The sequence below is a fragment of the Cyanistes caeruleus genome, chromosome 13, assembly GCF_971803275.1.
Source record: "Cyanistes caeruleus chromosome 13, bCyaCae1.hap1.1, whole genome shotgun sequence".
In the NCBI taxonomy this organism is placed as follows: Eukaryota; Metazoa; Chordata; class Aves; order Passeriformes; family Paridae; genus Cyanistes; species Cyanistes caeruleus.
Window position 1 is genome coordinate 16,978,593 of NC_141713.1, and position 20,520 is coordinate 16,999,112.

Genomic DNA, 20,520 nt, shown 5'->3' on the forward strand with positions numbered 1-20,520 from the left:
CTTACTCCCAGCACATTGCTGCAACAAACCAATGCTTTTCAATGTGCATGGCAAGAACTGACCTTAAATACTATCAGTGCTACCACATTTCACTGTAATTCAGCTTTTAAAAACTCTTTTCCAAATCAAGTGGTTTTAAGTTATTGGAAATAGGTAACAAACATCTTGCAATCACTTGCAGATAAAGTTTAAGGAGGACAGTATATCTAGAACAGCCTTGCCATTTCACTGTCCATATTACCAGAGACGATGGTTAAATAGCCCCTGCTCGCCTGCTCTAGAAGTTTAAATCCCAGAAGAGGAAATGCACTGTCACACACCCCAGTGTAGTATTTGATAGCAAGATGGCTGTCAGCTGCAATGGCCTCACCTGACCACAGCTGCAGGGGTTTGTTTCCACAGCCACAGCTCAGGCAGTGGAACACACCAGGCTGGCAGCCCCACACAGCCTTTGGTGTGAGTTTCTCTGCTCTCAAGCATTGCGAGCCCTGGCTGTCACAGCAGGTGACTGATGTGATTTATTAGAAGTTTAATGACCTCCACCAGACAGGTCAGAGTACCATAAATTGCCTCTGTAAATTATGCAGTGAGAATGTGAAGGTGGTTTAAGCATAAACTCTTACCCCTCACTGTCGAGACGAAGAGCAAGGGATGGGACCACTTTGCTTTGAAATTATTTCTTGCTCAAGTAGCCAGATAAGAGATCTGTCTCAAGGTGTGAGGTTTAGAGGAGCAACAAGTCAGCCATAGCTCAAGGAAGACACGAGTTTCTTCTTTGCACAGCAATATAGAACATTTTAGCCCAATAGGCAGTTGACACGAAACTTGTTTACACTTATTTACACTTTAAAACCTCTCACCTTTACTTAATTTTGCTGCACTGCATCTCTCTCTTAGCCACTAAGCTGACAGGTCACATACTCATGCACACCTCTGTTAGAGTTTCTAGATCTCTAACCTACTCTATAAGTCACACTACTGCAGCTTAAACTTCAAACTCTTTTACCTAATATGATTTCTTACCTGCTCTACGCATATTCTTATTCATAATTATAGGAACATGAGTTTATCATTTCTCTACCCAATGTCTGTGTACCTTCATCACTACATCAGTCCAAGCTCTTTCCAAGGCTGCAGATTGAACCCTTCAACATCTGTGGAAGTTTCTATTTTTTGGTTTCCAACACCTCACCAAAGGAGGATCAAGCTATTCTGAAGAGACCACTTTACCACAGGAGAATCTACACAGAGTTTTAACAATCATATTGCACATCTGCTGCTTTCACATGTTGGTTTGCTACAACTTTTAGTAGGGGAGAAAAGAACTTAAGAAATTGCATGTCTATTATACCAAGTGTCACAGTATTGTCACAGTACAGCTGGCCTGGACTGGACAAAGTAAATCTCAGCATAACACAAATCCAATTTGGCTGGCCTGGTTCATGCCTGAATATGTTCCCAGAGAAGTTACAGGGGACCCTCAGCCATCTCCATCCAAGCTGAGAAGTAAGCACATCACTGGCCAGGAAGCTGGGCAGGGAGAGAGATCTCAGCCAATAGATATCAAGCCCAGGATTTTTTAATTGAGTATTTAAGTGAGTTCTGAATAATAAACAAGGCTGTTTGTCTCATGAGCACCTGAATCACGAGTTGTGGAGTTTTCATCTCCCCACCCATGACTGGCCATGGTACAACCAAGTATTCCAACAACTTCCCTTTCACACAGGTATTTCCTTGTGGAATAACTGTTCATAAAGAGTTACTCTGTTAGCAAAAAGAACAGTTTTGATTCAGAGGGGCTGCCTGTACATTTATACTGTTGTTACCTTGCAGGAGTCCTTAGGGCCCACTGCTACTGCAGGTATGAGTAACTGTGATCACTACGTGCAATGGGAGAAGTTCTATCTCTGCTGCTGTAAAAGTCCCTCCTGAGTTCTTGGGACTTGTTTTATTTACTGAAAAGCTATTCCAAATTCTGTTTGCATATAGATAAGGAAGAAATAATAACATTCACCTAATACAGCTGCTGTGGAGCTAAAATTTTTTTTTTCCTTAAAGATGCTACAGAGCTATAAAACATTACAATTGCACAAACTATAAATAAAACATGAACTGTAAATACACAGTTACGAAAACCTAAAACATGTGAAAAATTGTAGTTTTTGCTGCTGCAATGCATTAAAAAGTTTCTTTTCCAACACATAGTGAATGGGAGGATGCTCAGATGCTACTAAATTTGTCTGGAAGTGATACCCTGTGAGAGAAGGCTTCATGGGCCTGAGTCCTGTATGAGGAATGAATAAACAGTGTGAGAAACATGCAAGACTCATGTCTCTCAAACTAGGGAAAGCTGACAACTTTGCTATGAGGAGCAGGAACTTTCTAAGGAGTTTTAATGCTAAATAAAATAACTAGAAAGGAAAATCTTGTGTGAAAATGTGTTGGTTTTATGATCTTATCTATCTGGCTTAAAAAATACACTATGTTAGAAAATGGAGTTTCTGAGTGCATTTCATTAAGCATAATTTATCCATAATTAATAGAAGTTACCTTTTTTTTTAAAAGGTGTTTTACACAAGACAATGTCTTGCCTCATGGACAAAGTAATAACTAAAAAAAAGGTAATGGTTGCCTTAGCAAGGTAAATGTAATATAATTAATTTCCCCATACAATATGGAGTCTCAATATAGTGATCACTAGGAGAGAGACATTATTGCCATCTCCACACAGGCATTATTTTCTTAGGTAAAATAACACTCATGGGTTCATTACTGTCTTGTGCAGGCAGCCCTTCTCAGAACAGATCCCAACCAGCCACTGTTAACACCTTATTACTGTAGCATTATTATACTAACACCCACAAGACACAGACAAATGAGTGTTGTAAATACGAAAAAAAATTCTCCACAATATCTTCCCCCCCAATTTACAATCCAAGTGCAACTTAACAGTGTAGATGCAGATACAGTCTCAAACACAAGAAGGCAACATGAATATCTCTGTTAACTATGTATACAGTAACCAGAAGAAAATCAGTATCAAGAGAATTCTGCACACCTGCCATTACAGACATCTGCATGACAATTCTCAATTCAAAGCAACATCAAAACCAAGATAAAACATCAGTAGAGGAAATGTGAGGACCTCTTGTGTCCTGTCATTTAAAAAAAAAAAAAAAAAAGCAAGTGAAATGTGGGCTACTAGTGCTGTATACTGTCAAATGTTAATTCTAAGAATTTCAACTCACACATTTAAGAGAAGAGGAAACCAAACATACAGTCTTAGTCCTCAGCTTTCAAGCACACCCAAGACTGAGCTAAGTAACTGGAAAGACTGCTAGTTATCTGCTAACACTATCACCAAAAACTGGTACAAAATTACTCTGAGACAAACCCCAAATTTTAATGTTGCCAAGTGTAAGAAAGGTAGAAGTTTTTAAAAGCTGTCATTCCCTGAGGGGTGAGCTCAAACTGCCTTAGTTCTCGTTTGGTGCTTTACTCTCCAGAAGGCCTGGTCGGGACTTGTGATTTCAACAGCTTTATATTTAAAACTTCAAAGTACGTGGGTTTAGGAGGCTTATCTGCTTCAACAAAAATCTGGCGTCTTTCTTAACAACTATTTTTTTGCCATAAACGACCCAATTCTAGAGGTCGAGATTTTATAAAAACCTTAAACACTTCAAAACTGGGGCTTCATTGAAAACTGGTTGTCTTCACGAAGATGCCACAACGGTACCTCCTCACACACCGCACCGGGAGCTCCCGCATCCTCCGGCGGCACCGGGCCGTCCGCACCTGCACTTCCCGCACCGCCGGGAGGGGGAGCTCCCCGCCAGCGCCTCCGCCGGCCCGCGGGCTGAGGGCCGGGGAGGAGGCTCCGACCGCCTCAGGCAGCGGCGGGCGGGAGCTGAGGGCCGGGGAGAAGGCTCTGACCGCCTCAGGCAGCGGCGGGCGGGAGCTGAGGGCCGGGGAAGGAGGCTCCGACCGCTTCAGGCAGCGGCGGCCGGGAGCTGAGGGCCGGGGAAGGAGGCTCGGAGCACTTCAGGCAGCGGCGGCCGGGAGCTGAGGGCCGGGGAAGGAGGCTCCGACCGCCTCAGGCAGCGGCGGCCGGGAGCTGAGGGCCGGGGAGAAGGCTCCGACCGCTTCAGGCAGCGGCGGCCGGGAGCTGAGGGCCGGAGAGGAGGCTCCGACCGCCTCAGGCAGCGGCGGGCGGGAGCTGAGGGTAGGGAAAGGAGGCTCGGAACGCCTCAGGCAGCACCGGGCGGGAGCTGAGGCGCCGTGGGCACTGCCGCAGCGGCGGTCCCGGGGCGGGGCCTCGCGGGGCGGGGCCGCCGCTCCCCGCGCGCCGGTTCCGGTTTAGCGGCGGGCGCGCAGCTCTCGGGTCTCGGCAGCCGCGGTGCCCGGGCGCGTCATGGCCGCGACCGCGTGGATGCCCACGGTAGGCAGGGGGATGGGCCGGACCCTGCCCCGCGATGCCCGGGACTTCCCCCGGAGCTTGGTGGCGCCTGAGGCGCGGCCGCCGGGCCGCAAGGTCGCGGTGCCGCCGGGCCCTGGCAGCGCTCCGAGGGCGAAGGGCCGCGGGGCTTGGGCCGAATGGCGTCCCCGCGGCGCTCGCGGGTTCTCTCCTTCCTCCTCCCCGGGACGGCGGCGGGAAGGGGCCATGGGGGCCGTTACTCGAGCGGGCCGGGCCGGGCCGGGGGTGCGCCGCGCCATCCCTCGGAGCGGCCTGCGGAGAGGTCGCGCCGTAGAGGTCACAGCAGCGGCGGGACCACTGCGGCTGCGAGCAGCTCCTGGTGCGCGGGTGGCAGACAGCACAGCCTGGGAACGCCATTCCCGTAAAGAGCCCGCGGTTCCGGGCACTGCAGAGCCGGCTGGGGAAAACTGCTACCGGGCTCTGGCTGACGGCTTCCTGGCCCCCCACACCTGTCCTCTGGGATTTACAGCTCTGAACCATTATGAAACGGAGGCCTTAACCCGGGGGTGTCACGGAGATGCTTTTTTTGCCTTGAGTAAATGAAATTCCTTTTGTACCTTTAAATAACAGCCTGCTAGAGGCAAAGTCATTGAGGCCGCCCCATTTAACCTATCTGCTAAAACAAGGAAGAAGTGTCAAGAGCTAATCACGACACGTGACTTTAAGGTCAGAATGGATCAGTTTTCCTTGGGTGGATTCTTCGTTGGTGTTACTAGTGTTGAACTTCAGTATAATGTTCTAGGCCCATGATTTCTGACAACACGGACTGTGCCCTTTCCAGGGCTACTCTGGAGTATGAGTCCTTATTCTATATGTAGGAACTGTACTATGAGAACACTGACACTGTGCAGTCAGCTTCACATTTTCATTTAATTGCAATGCCTTCATTCTCAACCATATGGCCTGCTTTGGTAAACACTGCTTGCCTGTTGCAGTGACCTTGTACATCTCATGTGGGGCTACAAGTAAAAATAGATCTAGCTTAGATTACTTCTCCCCCAGCGTTCATTACAATATGCATGAGAATTATATTGTTTCTAGTTGTTTCTGTTGGTGTCGACATAGTTTATTCTTTTTTCCATACACCATTATGTCAGTAAAGAAATAACAAATACAAATGGACAGGAGAGGTATACGAATTGCCAAAGTAATTTCTAGCCTGATAGCTGCAGACAGCCTGCATATATGAGTATGGCAGAATTGAAGCAGTGTAAGTCTCTGCAATTAGAAGTCTTCTGGCTCTTAAGTCCTAGAGGCATCAATAGAGACGCCTCCTGGAGAGGAGGCACTGGTGAGGCCACACCTGGAGTTCTGTGTCCAGTTCTGGCCCCTCAGTTTAGGAAGGACATTGAGACACTGGAGCGTGTCCAGAGGAGGGCAGTGAGGCTGGTGAGGGGCTGGGAACACAAGCCTGTGAGGAACAGCTGAGGGAGCTGGGGTTGTTTAGCCTGGAAAAAAGGAGACTCAGAGGTGACCTTATCACTCTCTACAACCTCCTGAAAGGAGATTGTAGTCAGGTGGGGGCTGGTCTCTTTCACCAGACAACAGCCAACAGAACGAGAGGACACAGTCTCAAGCTGGGCCAAGGGAAATATAGGTTGGATATTAGGAAAAAGTTCTTCACAGAAAGAGTAATAAAATACTGGCAATGGTCTGCCTGGGGAGGTGGTGGAGTCCCCATCCCTGGATGTGTTTAAAAAAAGACTGGATATGGCACTTGGTGCCATGGTTTAGTTGAGGTATTAGGCATCGGTTGGACTCGATGATCTTGAAGGTCTCTTCCAACCTTGTGATTCTGTAAAATTGGTAGGTTGTGATTTTTCTGCAGATTAGGGATTTTATCCATGGTCTTTAGCTGGGCAAGAGCCCAAGCTTAGATACTATCCCTGTTTTGAAGCTTAATGACAGTTCAGAATACTCAGAAAATGTAATTCTTTGACTGTGATGTGTACACTTCTTGCTATGGTGAATTTTGTCTTTAATGTGCATTTCAGTTCCACTTTTAAAAAAACATCAGGCATGCAGAAGGCAACAGTACAACACCTATAGGTATAAAAGGTAGAAAAATACAGTTTGAATGGAAGAAGTGACACTAATGTAAAGTAGTTTTGGAAACATCATTTAAAATGTGTAAGGATACTGTCAACCCAACTACTACCAATGAAGTGTTTGATTTTTCACTTTGCTTTCCACATGTCTTCATCCTTAGCATATCATGTATTTAGTTAGAGTTCCTGCAGCCTTGCTTCCAATGTGATATGTGTGAGGACTGCAGGTGGGGTGCAGCAGCCCCCCAGCAGGACGGGAGCCTGGGGCAAAGCACAGCTGTCCTGGGCTCACGTTGTGCTAAGAATACCCAGGAGGCGTTGCTGCTCTGAGTGTTAGACTGCAACTTGGCAAAGCATTGGGTACTCTGGTTTCATTTGGATTTTTATACTAGTTTGAGATAGAAGATTTAAAGCTGTATGACTTTAAAAAGCAGATTTGCTGCAATATTGCTACAATTAAGCTTGTAAAATCCCATTTGTGCAGTAAAAGAGCATCTTTTTGTTTTGGATTTTTGCAGGTTTCTCGATTGCTAGGTGCTTTCAAAACCCAAAAAAAGGTGACCAGAAGTTTTGGTAATGCTGTGAGTATAATAGTCCCATTTTTTTCTTTTAAGAAGTTTCTCAATAAGTGAGTTTGGAAATTTATAAGATCACTGTTGTTATTTTTATGTTCCCAAAAAATTAGGGTCAAACAAGTGAACATGCATGCTTTTAATGTCATCCTGGATTTGTGTCAGTTAATCACTGTCAATTGTAACTGTATATCAGTGTGAGAATACAAAAGCCTCTAATAAAAACCAGAAGTGGCATGGAAAGTTTTCACAAAATATGAATATAAGCCACTTTTCTGGAATTCAAATAAGTATTGGGCAAAGTAGAAAGATTGTTGAGAAGCTTCTCATTTTCTTTCTTTTGCAGTCTTCCCTCTAAGTACTCTATTTACTTTACTGCTGCTTTTAGAATTCCTTGCATCTAAAATTCTGTCTTTTCAAGGTCCTCTTTAAACTATCTTAGACATTGTGTATTTCCCTGTAGATGTTTTTCCTTCTTCATGTGTATGTATTTGAAATGCCCATGGGCCTTTTTTTCAGTGAAGGCAGGAGCAGGGCTCAGCACTCCTAAGCAGGACTTAAAGAGGAACTGTGACTTTTCATGCTAATGATAGCAGGTACAACAGTTAGAAAAGAAACTAAAGAGTCACTTATACAGTATATAAATCAGAAGGTGAGGCACTCCTGGTACTATTGAAAACACAATAGTTTCAGGCTCAGGTGGAGCCCTGCAGTGCTGTCAGACAGCACAGCCCTACTCTTAAGGCATTTTATCAGTGACAGCTTGCTCAGCAGCAGTGTTCTTTTATATGAAACTCTTTTTTGTTGTGGACAGTGAATTTCTTTTGCTCAAAAGTTTTAAAATCAGTCAATATGTATTGAAGTTCTGCCTTGTGAGTTGATTCTGTTAGGGGTTGTTCAAATAATGTATGTGAGCTGCCTTTTTTGTAGGTAATAAATAAATGAGCCCATAAAAGCTGTTGGATCTCTTTAAATAAAACAAAATGAGCCAGAGCACTTACCCTTAGAACAGTGATCATAATTTATTTTTTTCTTCAAAGCAGAATACATTCTTCCCCTGTTATTTGTTGAGCCTGGGCTGTGCATTTTTTTATTTGTTGATGATAATGAAAGAAACAAGACTGAGGACATTATGAGAGGAAAATAAGTTTGTATTGTTAAAAATGGGTCTGAAATTTTTGGGAGGTCACTTGGGAAGTTTAGCTTGGCATGACCCTTTTTTAAAGTGTATGTAGCTTTTCATACATGTAATAATTTCTAGCATGTGTCAGTATTATGCAGCATGTTGATAATATTGTAGATGTATGTGGAACAGAGCCATAACTGGGTAATATAACTTGCTCTCCAGATTTCCAGAGGAAAGCATGCTACATTCATTAATTTCAAGGAGTACTGAGCAGGAATCTGCCTTTCATATTCACCCTTTGTTTTGAACTAGGAATAGGTAGTAACTGAATTTTTAACAATTCTCTTGAAACATTTGCACACTCCTTTGGAAAGTAAGCCAGTCCTTCTCACTTCTGTCTAGGACTGCTGTTCTTCATAGTGAATATTTGGTAAAGGAAAATTTCTTTTGTTTTCTAGTTACTTGGTTCCTACAACACATGAAGATGTTTTCTATGTAGAAACCAAACATTCATTTGTTGTACTACTGATATTTCTTTACCTAGGTACAAACAGTAACTTTAATCCCAGGAGATGGCATAGGACCAGAGATTTCTGCTGCTGTCATGAAGATCTTTGATGCTGCCAAAGTAAGTCATGTTTGTCTTGCTATAAGCATTGCAAATTTAACTACAACAACAAATGTTAATTAGGCATATTAAAAAAGCTTAAAATCTCTTTTAAGAGATTAAGTCATATTTAAGCTATTAAAACTTCTTTCCAGTAGAAAGAGTTTGAAGCTTCAGCTAATAAAAGACAGGAATGTGATAGTAAGGATGGCTTGAAACTGTTAGCTGACAGAAGAGTAGAGACTTGTGAGCAAATGCTGTGTTTAGTTTTTGGAAATACGAACTCAGTGAGTCATGTGAAATCGCCTTGTTGATGTAGTAATCCTGAGCAACTGACAGAGGATGTTCTTTCATTTATTATGACTTCAAGTGCAGGTCAAAAGTGTGTGTGAAAGGATTGGCTTATTTTAGCAATCCAACTGCTGTGCTGCCAAACATGTTAACTTCAGTGATATGAAAACTGACTGTATCCAAGAACTCTTCTCTTACCTATCTGAGAAATTTCACCAGAACTTGGCAAGTTTCCTTGAAAGGAAATACAGCTCTTCAGGCAAGATGCCTGTTAAATTGTTCCACATTAGGAACAGCACCCAGGCATGTTCTCTTTTTATTACAACTAGCCAATGTGGATTTGAAAATGTGACATTTCTTTAATTATGTTGTATCTTTTCCTTTGTGATCTTACCTGATGAAATGAATGGGTGGCAGCCTGTCTCTGCTTCTGATAGTTCTGTGGTGAATGCAAATTCAGAAAGCATTGTGGAGCATGTGCAGATTTTCACTGAGATAACAGATACACATCAATGTATAAACACAATCTTCCAGTCAGTGGGAATGACGAGTTCTCAATGAATTCGGCTTTAAAATGTTGTCTCTTGTGTAGAAGGAACTCAACAGCTCTAAAACCTCTAAAGAAATAGCACTTGTGTATATGACACCTAGGGTGGCATTCTGGTATTCAGTTTATGAAGATTTACTGCTCACACTATTTTATTTCCACTTAATTATGTTTTTCAGAAATTACTTTAGTTCAAACATCTCATGCTTACCCTCACTAACCAGAAAAAATACTTTTTGGAAAGGCCTGGACAAAATTCCTTACACACCTTTTTGTGAAAGTCATGACATTAATGTTAACATAGAATGTGTATATTTAGGCACCTATTCAATGGGAAGAGAGGAATGTTACAGCTATCCAAGGACCAGGAGGGAAGTGGATGATACCCCCAGAAGCCAAAGAATCCATGGATAAAAACAAAATGGGATTAAAAGGTATTCTAGGGGTTAATACACAGATATTAAATACTGTCGTGTTTATCATGAGTTTGATGTAAAGCCAAAGTTTTTCCTCTGTAGCACAATAAAATGAGTAATTACAGGGGACAGCCTGTCAGGTAATTGTCTGAATCTTGGACCAGTCCTTCATTTCCAAGCCATAGCTTTGATAGTTGTTGTAGTTGAAGGTGAGTACATTTGGACTCTCTGCAGAAGGCATTTCTAAGATAAACAACAGTATGCAATAACTACATTACTAATGAGCAGTATAGATCTGTTCCATATATGGCTTGCAACTTGGCCTTTACTCAGCTGATTAATGTGTCTGTGCAGAAGTTGACAGAACAGAGAATTCCCATGGCATTCTACCATAAGGGTTAAACAGGAATTTGGAGATCCTCTGTAGGAGTCCCACTTGACCTAGAGTTTCAGCTCTCAGATCCACAGAGGGGTTTATTTTCTCCTTCCTTTAGCTGTTCACACTATTTCATTTCCACTTAATTACGTTTTTCAAAAATTACAGCTTGTTCCTTTGTTTTCTTCAATCCTTGTATCTTTTTTTTTTTTCCCAAGGGCCTCTGAAGACCCCAATTGCTGCAGGGCACCCGTCGATGAATTTGCTGCTGCGTAAAACCTTTGACCTTTACGCCAACGTGCGTCCGTGCGTGTCCATCGAGGGCTACAAAACCCCCTACACAGACGTGAACATCGTCACCATCCGTGAGAACACCGAGGGCGAGTACAGCGGCATCGAGCATGTGGTGGGTGCTCACCTGCTGCCTTCTGCTGTCCTGCTGCTTCAGCACTGCTAACTTAGCCTGTCTCACTGGGCTTCAGTGAGAATTTTTACCTTTGGCACTCATAAAAAAGTTCCTCTATCGTGAAATGCATTCTGTCTCACCCAGAATTCTGCTGCTTGGTTCCAAATGGGAAGAATGAACTTGCACTGCTGATACACTTCCTGTCTTTCAGATTGTTGATGGGGTTGTGCAAAGCATCAAGCTGATCACAGAGGAAGCCAGCAAGCGCATTGCAGAGTTTGCTTTTGAATATGCCAGAAACAATCAGAGAAGCCACGTGACTGCTGTGCACAAGGCAAATATTATGTATGTTGACACTTCTTTTGAGAAAAGCAAAACGAAACAAAAAAATCCCCAAACATTTCTTTATAAAGAACTGCTTAAGTTTTATTCAAACATGGAACTTCTGTTGATGGCACTGGGAGTCAGTAAAATGGCAAAAAAGTCAAGTAAATGCCTCCTAAGTAAAATACAGGGCTGAGATAATTGTGTACCAATGTTCTTATTAGCAAGTTTGTATATCCTTCCTTCCAAAGCTCTTATTTTAGAAACTTTTAAACAAAGAAAATTATTTTAGAAGCTGACGATTAATGTGCCTGGTGTCCTTTGCTTCCACACCACTTTATACTGAACTGAGTCATAACATGTGTGATATTATGTGACATCACCTTCACAAATTCACTGAGCCTTTCATAAATGAATACAACTCATTCTGAGTATGCTATTTAAACCACTGATACAAAAATATTTTAGGAGGGATAAATAGTCCCAAATTAAGTTTCTGAATTCTAATTAAACCCCTGTTGCATGCAGTTTTCTTTATCTCCAGTACTGCTTCCTTACAATAACTGCAATATTCTCTGGCTTATCTAATTGCAGGAGAATGTCTGATGGGCTTTTCTTGAGAAAATGCAGGGAGGCAGCAGAAAACTGTAAAGATATTAAATTTAATGAAATGTATCTGGATACTGTATGTCTGAATGTGAGTATTTATGTTTTAGTTGTGGATTTATTTTTTTTTTTAGTTTAAATTCTTAACCTGAATGAAAATATACTTCCTTCCAGATGGTTCAGGATCCATCTCAATTTGATGTGCTTGTTATGCCAAACTTGTACGGTGACATCCTCAGGTATGGAGATTTAATTTAAATTCCCAACATGTAAAATACTGATACTTTTCCTGACACAATCATTGAGGTCACATGCATGCCAGATGGGTGAATATCTTGTGCATTCAGACTTCTTAACAGACATTAACTGCTTCAATTATTAATATACTGATGGGAGAGGCTATATGATGAGATTGTATTTTTTATTTTGAAAAATCTGTTTCTGCTTATGGAGGTTATGAATATTGGTCAGATGGGACAGAGAGAAATTTCTCCAAATGCCTGAAGAATATAATGGCTTACATTGTAATAGAGAATGAATGCCTGGTTAGATATTAGAGAAAAACTTTCTCATCCTCAGCACTAAAACAGGTTGTTTAGGGTGACTGTGGGACCATGATGTACACAGGGAGCTCATCATACAGTTAAATCAGTCTACATAGTCACTGAAGAACAAAATGTGTGCCCTTTTAATATTCTGCCAGCTCTTGGTTTATGTATTACTTTTCCTTACATTCAAGTTAAATTTTATATTTGAAGAACATCAATACTAGAGGTTCTTTGTGTCTTGAAGGCAAAACCCATCAGCATACATTTTCCATTCTGTAAAATTATTAGGTAGAATGTAAATTCCATTAAACACCTGAAAAATTAAGTGTTTTAATCTGAACTATTAAGTATATTATGTAACATGGTTTCTTCTCACACCTCTAAGGAGAGATTGAGAAAAGAGCCTGAACTGGAATTTTTATTTACATGTTCGACTATTCACATCTTAGAATCCATCTCCTGGTTTTGTACAGATGATAAATTTAAAGGTAACTTTTGTATAAAAAGAAGAAATGATTCTTAAGCTTCTCTTAGAGCAGCACTCTCTGTGATAAGGCTGTGCACACTAAGAAAAATCAGATTCTAACTAATGCTTCTTGCTTTTAGAATTGGTGAAGGCGTGCACAGGCAGCTCTTACACTGTTAACGAAGATCAAATCAGAGGAGTCTCATCATCAATAGCATTTCACAGAGTTCATTATCACCCATTTTAAAGTTCTCATAGAAATTCTGTAAAAAATTTCATCATTCTAAAACTTTTCAATAAATTTGAGTCTGCTCTTGAAGAGGGCACTGTCACCACTGGGTAACATCTCACCTGCTGCTCTACAAGTATGAACAAAATGCCAAGCAGGTTCCTTAGACTGCATAGGTCTGAATAGGCAGAAGACATTCTCTTCTCTAAGCGTTAAATACTTAGAGTGACAAATGCAGACTATTCAGTTTTTCCCTAGGCTCTATGCAATTTAAGTGGTTTATTTTAGCTTAAAATATTGTACTGCCAGGTCATCCAAACTTTTCTCCTTGTTAGTCCTAAGCTAAGGACCAACTTAGCTTAGTATGAGCCAGGGTGTAAGCAATAATTATGTATGGATGTGAAAAAAACAGTTTTAAGAGCTTTGTTCAGTGTGTTCAGCCCAGAGAGTACAGTATGATGACAATAGGCACAGCTGGTTTGTCCTTCCCCATGTTAATTTTGGTGGAAACCAAATGCAGATTGCTTATATCTGATGATCTGCTACTGTCAGACTTGTGACCTGCAGACTGTTCATTAAAGAGAGGGAGAAAGTTAGTCTGGTGTGACTTGGAAAATGTTCCTTAAGCTGCACACTACAAAACCACCAGTAACTTGCCTACCTGGGCAAAATTCCTCCACATTTTTTAGAAGGAATTTACATATGAAAAGTAGTTCTGGGCACCTTCAGAGAAAGTAAGATTTTTGTATAGTTACAGGGAACTGTACATAAAAATTAGTTTTTCAGACTTCTACACATATTCTGTGCTTCTAGTACTTCTCATTGTGCCTGTCTTACCAGCTTTATTCTAGTATTTGGAATTTCCTTTTTATTTTCCTTTATTACATCATCTTCTGCTGTAGTTTTAAGAATTTTCCAATGTTCTAGTGGGGTGGCTAACAGCATCTGTTCTTTCTCCATATTATTCTCAGACTGTGCAGGTGTATAAATTAAGTTACATTTTATTGATAAACAAAATTTATACATTTATATTGATAAACAAAAATGTTTTAATACCTTGCAGAGTGGCAACTATGTATGGAAAACCTGGTGGATTGTTTAATTTGGTGGTTGGGTTTTTTTCAGTGACTTGTGTGCTGGACTCATCGGGGGTCTTGGAGTAACACCCAGTGGAAACATTGGTGCCAACGGAGTGGCCATTTTTGAATCGGTAAGTCTTGTTACACAAGGCAGAGCAGTAATAACTTTGTCTCGACTCCAGAGTCTAAATTTCTCCATGCTATACAATGTGGCTGATATTTATCTAACCAAGTTCTTTGCAGAACTTTTTACTGTGAAGATGCTCAAGCTTTACCCTGAGAGACTGGTTAAAGTAAATATTCCATGTAGGTTTTTTGCACATCCTTTTTTTGAATGATACTTTATTTTCCAACTTTTTCATATGATAAATACTCTCTATGGAATAGAACTTGATGGGCACAATTTAAAGATATTAGATGACCTAGTTTTCCCTTTCTGACATCTTTGGACTGAATTGTTTTGGTCCTTGGTATGTCCTGACTGTACCACAGCAAAGTCCTGTTTTAACATGAAGACCTGTGGTTCAGGCTGCTTGCAAAACTGCCTAGGACATTTTAATCAGCCTAGTAACATTATAACAGATAGGTTTACTCTCATTTCTAGGTTCATGGAACAGCACCAGACATTGCAGGAAAAGACATGGCAAATCCAACTGCCCTCCTTCTGAGTGCTGTGATGATGCTGCGCCACATGGGAATGCACAAACATGCCACAAAGATTGAGTCAGCTTGCTTCGATACAATTAAAGATGGAAAGGTAACATGAGGGTGTGCAAATAAATACAGTGAATTCAAATCATATTGTATCAAAGCAAGAATTAACTTGGAAGATTCACACCAGAATGGGGGATGCCTGCTGAGCTGGCCTGTTGCATGAGCAATGCCACTGTCCTTCTCTGACAGTAATTATATTATCTTTGATGATATTGTATCTGCCCAGCACAGTAATAAGGGAACAGGCTGTAGCATTCCTTTTGTTTCAGCAATGCTCATCTTACATTTCCACAGCTTTATGAACTCCAGAACAGTGAACTGGATGGCTGTTTTTCAGGAAGGGAATCAGAGTTTTAAGTAACTCTTAGCATTTCACTTAGGAAGTTTATGAAATGTACAAAGCATATATATTGAAATCTGGAATCAGAAGTGAAGGACAATCATTTGCCTTTCACACCCTTCATCAACCACTTTTTTATAGCATTTCAGTCCTGACTAATACTTCTGGTTTTTCAGCTCAGTTATTTTCTTTTTTCATTCCTACTGCTTTCAGTCATTCTTTGACTACAAAAGGACAGTTTTTTAACTGTTCTTTTGTAGTCAAAAAAATAACTTTTTTCTCTAAGAGTTATATAAGTTTCTCTTTGGTAGTGAGTGTCTTCAGATTCATGACTCAAATGGTATACTGGGGGAGAAGGGGCTTATGATCTGAAACTTGACAAATTTGTGGTCTTACCATTATTGGTTCACTCCTCTACATTCATGTTCATCTCTTGAAAACATAGTTGGAAAGATCTTGAAGATAGAAATTAAAGAGGATTAGCAACTAGTCATGCTGGTTCATTTATCTTAGGACCATGAGAAGCTGCTTTGTAATTGAAAGTAACAAGAATGCTGAAACAAAAAGCTGTCAATAGTTTTGTAAGTTTGCAGCTATCTTGCTGTGTGTAGGAGCCAGTAAAAAATCTAAACTTACAACTGAATAAAGAGGTGCTCCTGTAAAGTTCCCATTTACTGCTCTGGAAATGAAATCCTCCATCTGCAGGTCAGTAATTCCATGGAAGATAATAGTGCAAGTTTTGTCACATGGTTACTTGTTTACTAGTTACTTATAACGTTACAATTATATGCTCACAATGGAGAGAATATTTTTAATTGAAAAACCCCATAATGCAATTTAAATTGCAAGATCCTAAAATAGTAACCATGGTTGCTTCTCTTGCTTGTTATTCCTCCCTTCCTCTAAACCAGTTAATTAATATATGTGTGTGTCGGGGGTGAAACTAATAATTTTAATTTTCTTTTAGAGTGCTTTAATCTAGCTAGGCTGGGAAAGCAATGTTGCCCACTTTTTTTATTTTTAATTCTGCATTTCCTATCTCTTAAATAAACTAAATGAACTTTGAGAATTGTTAACATGCAGCATTAAGAGTTATGTGTGCTTGTTCTGCATGGGTTTCCTTAAAAAAAGACCCAATCTTTCTGCATTAGTCTCAATTAGTTGTCCTTGTATTGAGCCTTCATATGTGAATTTTACTTCCAAAGGACAAACTTCTTACTGAAGATGTAAATACTTAACCATTAATAACACCATTAAAGGACTTTGTAGAGCTGTGACCACACACACTTTCTTTCTGTAGTTAGGATAAAAAAAACAACTGAATAGGCAGAAAATCACCTTCAAATCTGATAACATTATAAGTACTTCATGTATACTCAGGTTTTCTCTCCCTGCACAGTCATTATTGATGAAGTATCTATGGGATGCAGAACTCAAACTTGCTGTATTCCTGCTCACCTTATTTACTGTATGACTGACAGTAATATTATTATCTCTTTCTTTCTTTCAGGTCTTGACAAAAGACTTGGGAGGCAATGCTAAGTGTTCAGAATTCACAGAGGAGATCTGCCGCCGAGTACGGGACAAAGATTAAACCTCCTCCTGCTCCTGCTGATGACTCTGGAAGGACACACCATGGAGCCCAATATATGTAACCTGATATCCACATGCATAGAGTTTGCTTATCTCTTGAGAGCAAACTTTTTAGCTGAGGCCTCTCCATTAATAAATCTAGTCCAAATGGCTACAAATGATGCTTGTGCCTGCTTTTGGTGGACTTTTCCAAGTGCTTTGTCTTATTTATTCTTTTTTTTTTTTTATCTGGTGAACATTTTTATGTAAGCGAATTCTTTTATTGGCACTGTAACTGTCTAATATTTTCCATTTCAATTGGAGGGTTTTACTTTCCACATAGAAAAATTATGCAAACAAACCAGTAACAGAATTAGTGAAATATAAAAGCACCTTAAATGTTTAAAACCTATTTTATTGATCTTGTTGAAATTAAAAAGAATAGCACAAGATAATCTTCATACACAGAAATGGGTATAAAATAACTTAAAATAGCAATTTTATATTAGAAGCAATGAGAAAACCACTTTAGATACTCTGGTGATACATGAAATACAGCCCTGCCCATCAAAGATATGAATTAAGAAATATAAAATTCTAGAGATTTAATCTATTTCTGTCTTTTAAAAACACCTACAACCATTATCAAGGGGTGAAAATGAGTGCTTAAGCAAAGTTATTTTTCAAATCAATATACCAAAATAATTCTTACAAGTTTTCCTCTCTGAAACACACTTTACAATTGAGTTCTAATGAGGGCAAACTATACAAAATTACTTCTGCCATATATATTGTGAGGGGACAGTATTAACTTTGCAAATTTAAGTATTTCATTAATTCAGCTAGAATGCTTTTTGTGTTGTAGTTTCTGCACAGTCTGTTCAGTGTGTCTTCCTGTATTAACTAGTAATTTTATTCTAGAAACTGAATGTAAGAGACTAGTCCTAAATGGATTAAGACAGATCAACAGTTTGACTCTGGTGCCTATGTTCCAGAAATACATTTCATCCCTATTCAAGGGGATCTGAATCTATTTTTTCCTTGCATACTAAGCTTATTGAGTGGAAAAGCAACTCACTGCCCTCCCCTCCCCAGCAGATGCAGATCGTCACTTGAGTCGTTCTGATCTGTTGATATCAAGGAATTGCTTCCATTCCTGCACCTGACAAGAAAATACCTATTTTCAAACTTGTTGGTATAGCACAGGATTATCCCTCCTGCCAGAAGCAGGCTCCTTACAGCTTCATTCTATTCATAGAAAGTAACTAAGTGGAGTAATACCTATTATTACTGTTTTGGGCTGGTTATTTCAGAAGTAAAACAACTTTGGAGTAACAACTTCTCATGTCACTCTCTAAAGTAAGCATCCCAGCTTTTTTATACAGTCTAAAACATGCTGGAAGAGCTTTATTCCTCCCACACTGCTTCTTGTGAATAGGGCAACATTTCTTTCTGTTTTACAAGCTGCTGCTTCCTTGTTTCCTTCAGATTAATGCTGTTAAAGAAATTCTGAATTACCATTGCGCACAAAATGGGGAAGAATAAACTTTTCAAAGTCCTGTTGCTCATTTTGTTTTTATAATCCTAGGCTGCTGCTTTGTCTTATGTATGGAGCTGATTATTGTTATTTGCAACAAATCTTACATCTGTAAGATGTATGAGACTGGTAATGGAACTTTTATGGAAATCTTATCCTGTTGTGCATCATTTTTTTGTCTCAATAATGGGCTGTGGCTGCCTGCCTGTGTGAGCTACTCGAGCTGTCTGCCAGAGATCACTTACAGCACACCCTTTAGACAACTTCATACCAAGCACTTCCTTCTCATAATATGATTTGTTTTGCATATGGATAGGAAGAAATGCAGCACTCATTTGTCAGAATTAGTACAATATGAATACTGAAACATGCAGATACACTGACAAGCACTGTAAGCAATTTTACAGAAGTTTCTGTAATAGCATTTTAATGTGAGAGCTCCTGTAGTTCTTTGTGCCTTTCAGTTTTAGGGAGCTATTCCCCTGCTTTTTCTGATTATTTGTTTTTATGAGAAATAGTAATGCTTATTCCAGCATGGACTTAAGAAGTGAATTACTGTGTTCACAGAAGTCTGAATTGCAGGCATTACAGAAACAGGAGTGTCTTCAGGTTTTGAAATGTGTTAGTGAAAAATAAAGTGTTCTCTGGAAGGGGAAAGAAATCCCAGCCCTTTTGATTTTTTATTTTTTTTTTTTAATAATTATCACTGGAGTGGTATGACAGTTTCATTAGGCAGTACTGCTGTCTGGCAAAATATATCATGAACTACAGGAAACATCCAGTAGAACTAAAGAGAAAAAAGGAAAATGGAAGACTGTATAAAAAAACTTTGTTTCAACCTAGAGGAGTTAGTTATATCTGCTTTATACAACACAGAAGAATGTTTTAGTCATTCAGGTCATAAAGTAAAAGCAGTAATAGAGAATGGACACTGTAGATGCTTCTGTAAAAAGAGGACAAATGATCAGGTGAGTATCAGGAACAACTAAACTGACAGCAGCTTTCTATTGGTTTGGTTCAATAGACTACTCAAACTCAAAGAATAAATCTTTGTTAATGCTTTTGATGAGAAAATACTTCCTTTTCCTCACAGATTTTTCTTAATGCTTGGAGAAACACTTTTTATTCTTTATAGAAGGAGTCTACTTCACTTTGGTATTTCTCGAGCACAGCAAGCCGCTTCAGCTTCATTGTAGGACCTTAAAAGAGGGAGAATCAATTCCAGAAATAGGAACAAAAAATCATACTCAGTTTTTTGAGCTTTGGTGCATAAGTTTCTTATTGAAGAGCCTGTTGGGAAGAACATGCCCCCCTCTAAAGCACAGATAAATGCTAAAAGTGAGAAGCAAGTGTGATCTGTGAGATTGCATCCACATAAGCATGAGGACTTCAAAGGGAGCTGCAGATAAGGGTGGTAACTGGCTACTGTTTTCATAAAAATTATTTTTGAAAGCTTTTAAACTATTCCCAGTTTATTCAAAGAGCCTGGTAATGTGCTTTGGGCTCCATTATCAGGCTTTCACTATCTTGCCTCTTTTGTTTGTTCTCTTTTAAAGAGAAACTTTTGATGCCTTAAGTTTTAGCTTTTATATTTTCCAGATCAGTACTGCTTTAGTGTATAACTCTCAAACTCCATAGCCTGTCAGCTACTGTTCTCCTGTTTTATTGAAAAAAAAAAAAATTCTCTCTAGGCCTGAAACCCAAAGTCACCTTATTTTCACAGGCCCCAAAAAATGTAAACTCCAGAGAAGTAGGGCAGACAAACTGGGGGAATGAGACTCCACTACCTGAAGCTGTAATTGAACCTCTGATATGCAAATGGACCAAATTGACATCTGTCCAAAAAGTGTGATAGTGGTCCTTTTTGGGTGTAGTCTCTGCACAACTCCTGCACTGCCCAAGGTGTACCTTGTGAAGGCCTTTCAATAAATACCTTTCTCTTTTAACTCTGTCTAGCCTCTGTTCTAGCCATTCCAGGCATCACTTACACTATTATTACCGGAAGTTATTAATACACAATTATTAATGCACAAGGAATTAATCAAAATTGTTTAATTACCTAAAGCAATCTGTAATTTAAGAACTCTACTTGCAAATGAGCACAGATTCATAAATGTGTGGACAGCAAAAACTCCAATTTTTGTATTCCTTACCACACACTGCATAACCATTTTTACTTTCCCTATACTGAATATTCTTAGATCAGCAGCCTCTTAACTTTGTGTACCTCAAGATAAATCAG

General features: G+C 40.0%; 3 protein-coding genes across 16 annotated transcripts in view; 1 reads left to right on the forward strand and 2 right to left on the reverse strand.

The window, feature by feature from the left end:
• CIB2 (calcium and integrin binding family member 2) overlaps positions 1 to 4,317 on the reverse strand; it is a 42,934-nt gene extending 38,617 nt beyond the window's left edge. Inside the window, exons 1-2 of one of the 4 annotated variants that reach the window (XR_015275871.1) lie at positions 4,041 to 4,192; positions 3,737 to 3,936 (exon numbers count right to left, since the gene is read on the reverse strand). The gene's annotated coding sequence lies outside the window, so the exon portion shown is untranslated. Of the gene's footprint in view, positions 1 to 3,736 lie in introns of all 4 variants that reach the window. The other 3 variants (XR_015275870.1, XM_023934214.2, XM_023934217.2) reach the window with 3 other exon arrangements.
• Positions 4,252 to 18,433, forward strand: IDH3A (isocitrate dehydrogenase (NAD(+)) 3 catalytic subunit alpha). 3 transcript variants are annotated; one of them, XM_086849296.1, is made up of 11 exons: positions 4,252 to 4,438; positions 7,041 to 7,103; positions 8,765 to 8,848; positions 9,985 to 10,099; positions 10,676 to 10,863; positions 11,075 to 11,208; positions 11,782 to 11,884; positions 11,968 to 12,032; positions 14,162 to 14,246; positions 14,720 to 14,872; positions 16,680 to 18,433. In XM_086849296.1, exons 1-11 carry the CDS (start codon positions 4,412 to 4,414, stop codon positions 16,761 to 16,763), a joined length of 1,101 nt encoding a protein of 366 aa, XP_086705422.1. In that variant the 5' UTR covers positions 4,252 to 4,411; the 3' UTR covers positions 16,764 to 18,433. The 3 variants fall into 3 exon arrangements, with proteins under 3 accessions (XP_086705422.1, XP_086705423.1, XP_086705424.1); XM_086849297.1 differs by lacking the exon at positions 4,252 to 4,438 and adding an exon at positions 4,465 to 5,140; XM_086849298.1 differs by lacking the exon at positions 4,252 to 4,438 and adding an exon at positions 4,661 to 5,009.
• The window catches only part of ACSBG1 (acyl-CoA synthetase bubblegum family member 1), a 44,168-nt gene continuing 40,783 nt past the window's right edge, over positions 17,136 to 20,520 (reverse strand). For all 9 annotated transcript variants that reach the window (XM_086849250.1, XM_086849251.1, XM_086849252.1 and 6 more), the window contains one exon: positions 17,136 to 19,477. In XM_086849250.1, coding sequence (XP_086705376.1) covers positions 19,401 to 19,477 — 77 coding nt within the window. In that variant the 3' untranslated portion in view covers positions 17,136 to 19,400. The remainder of the gene's footprint in view (positions 19,478 to 20,520) is intronic.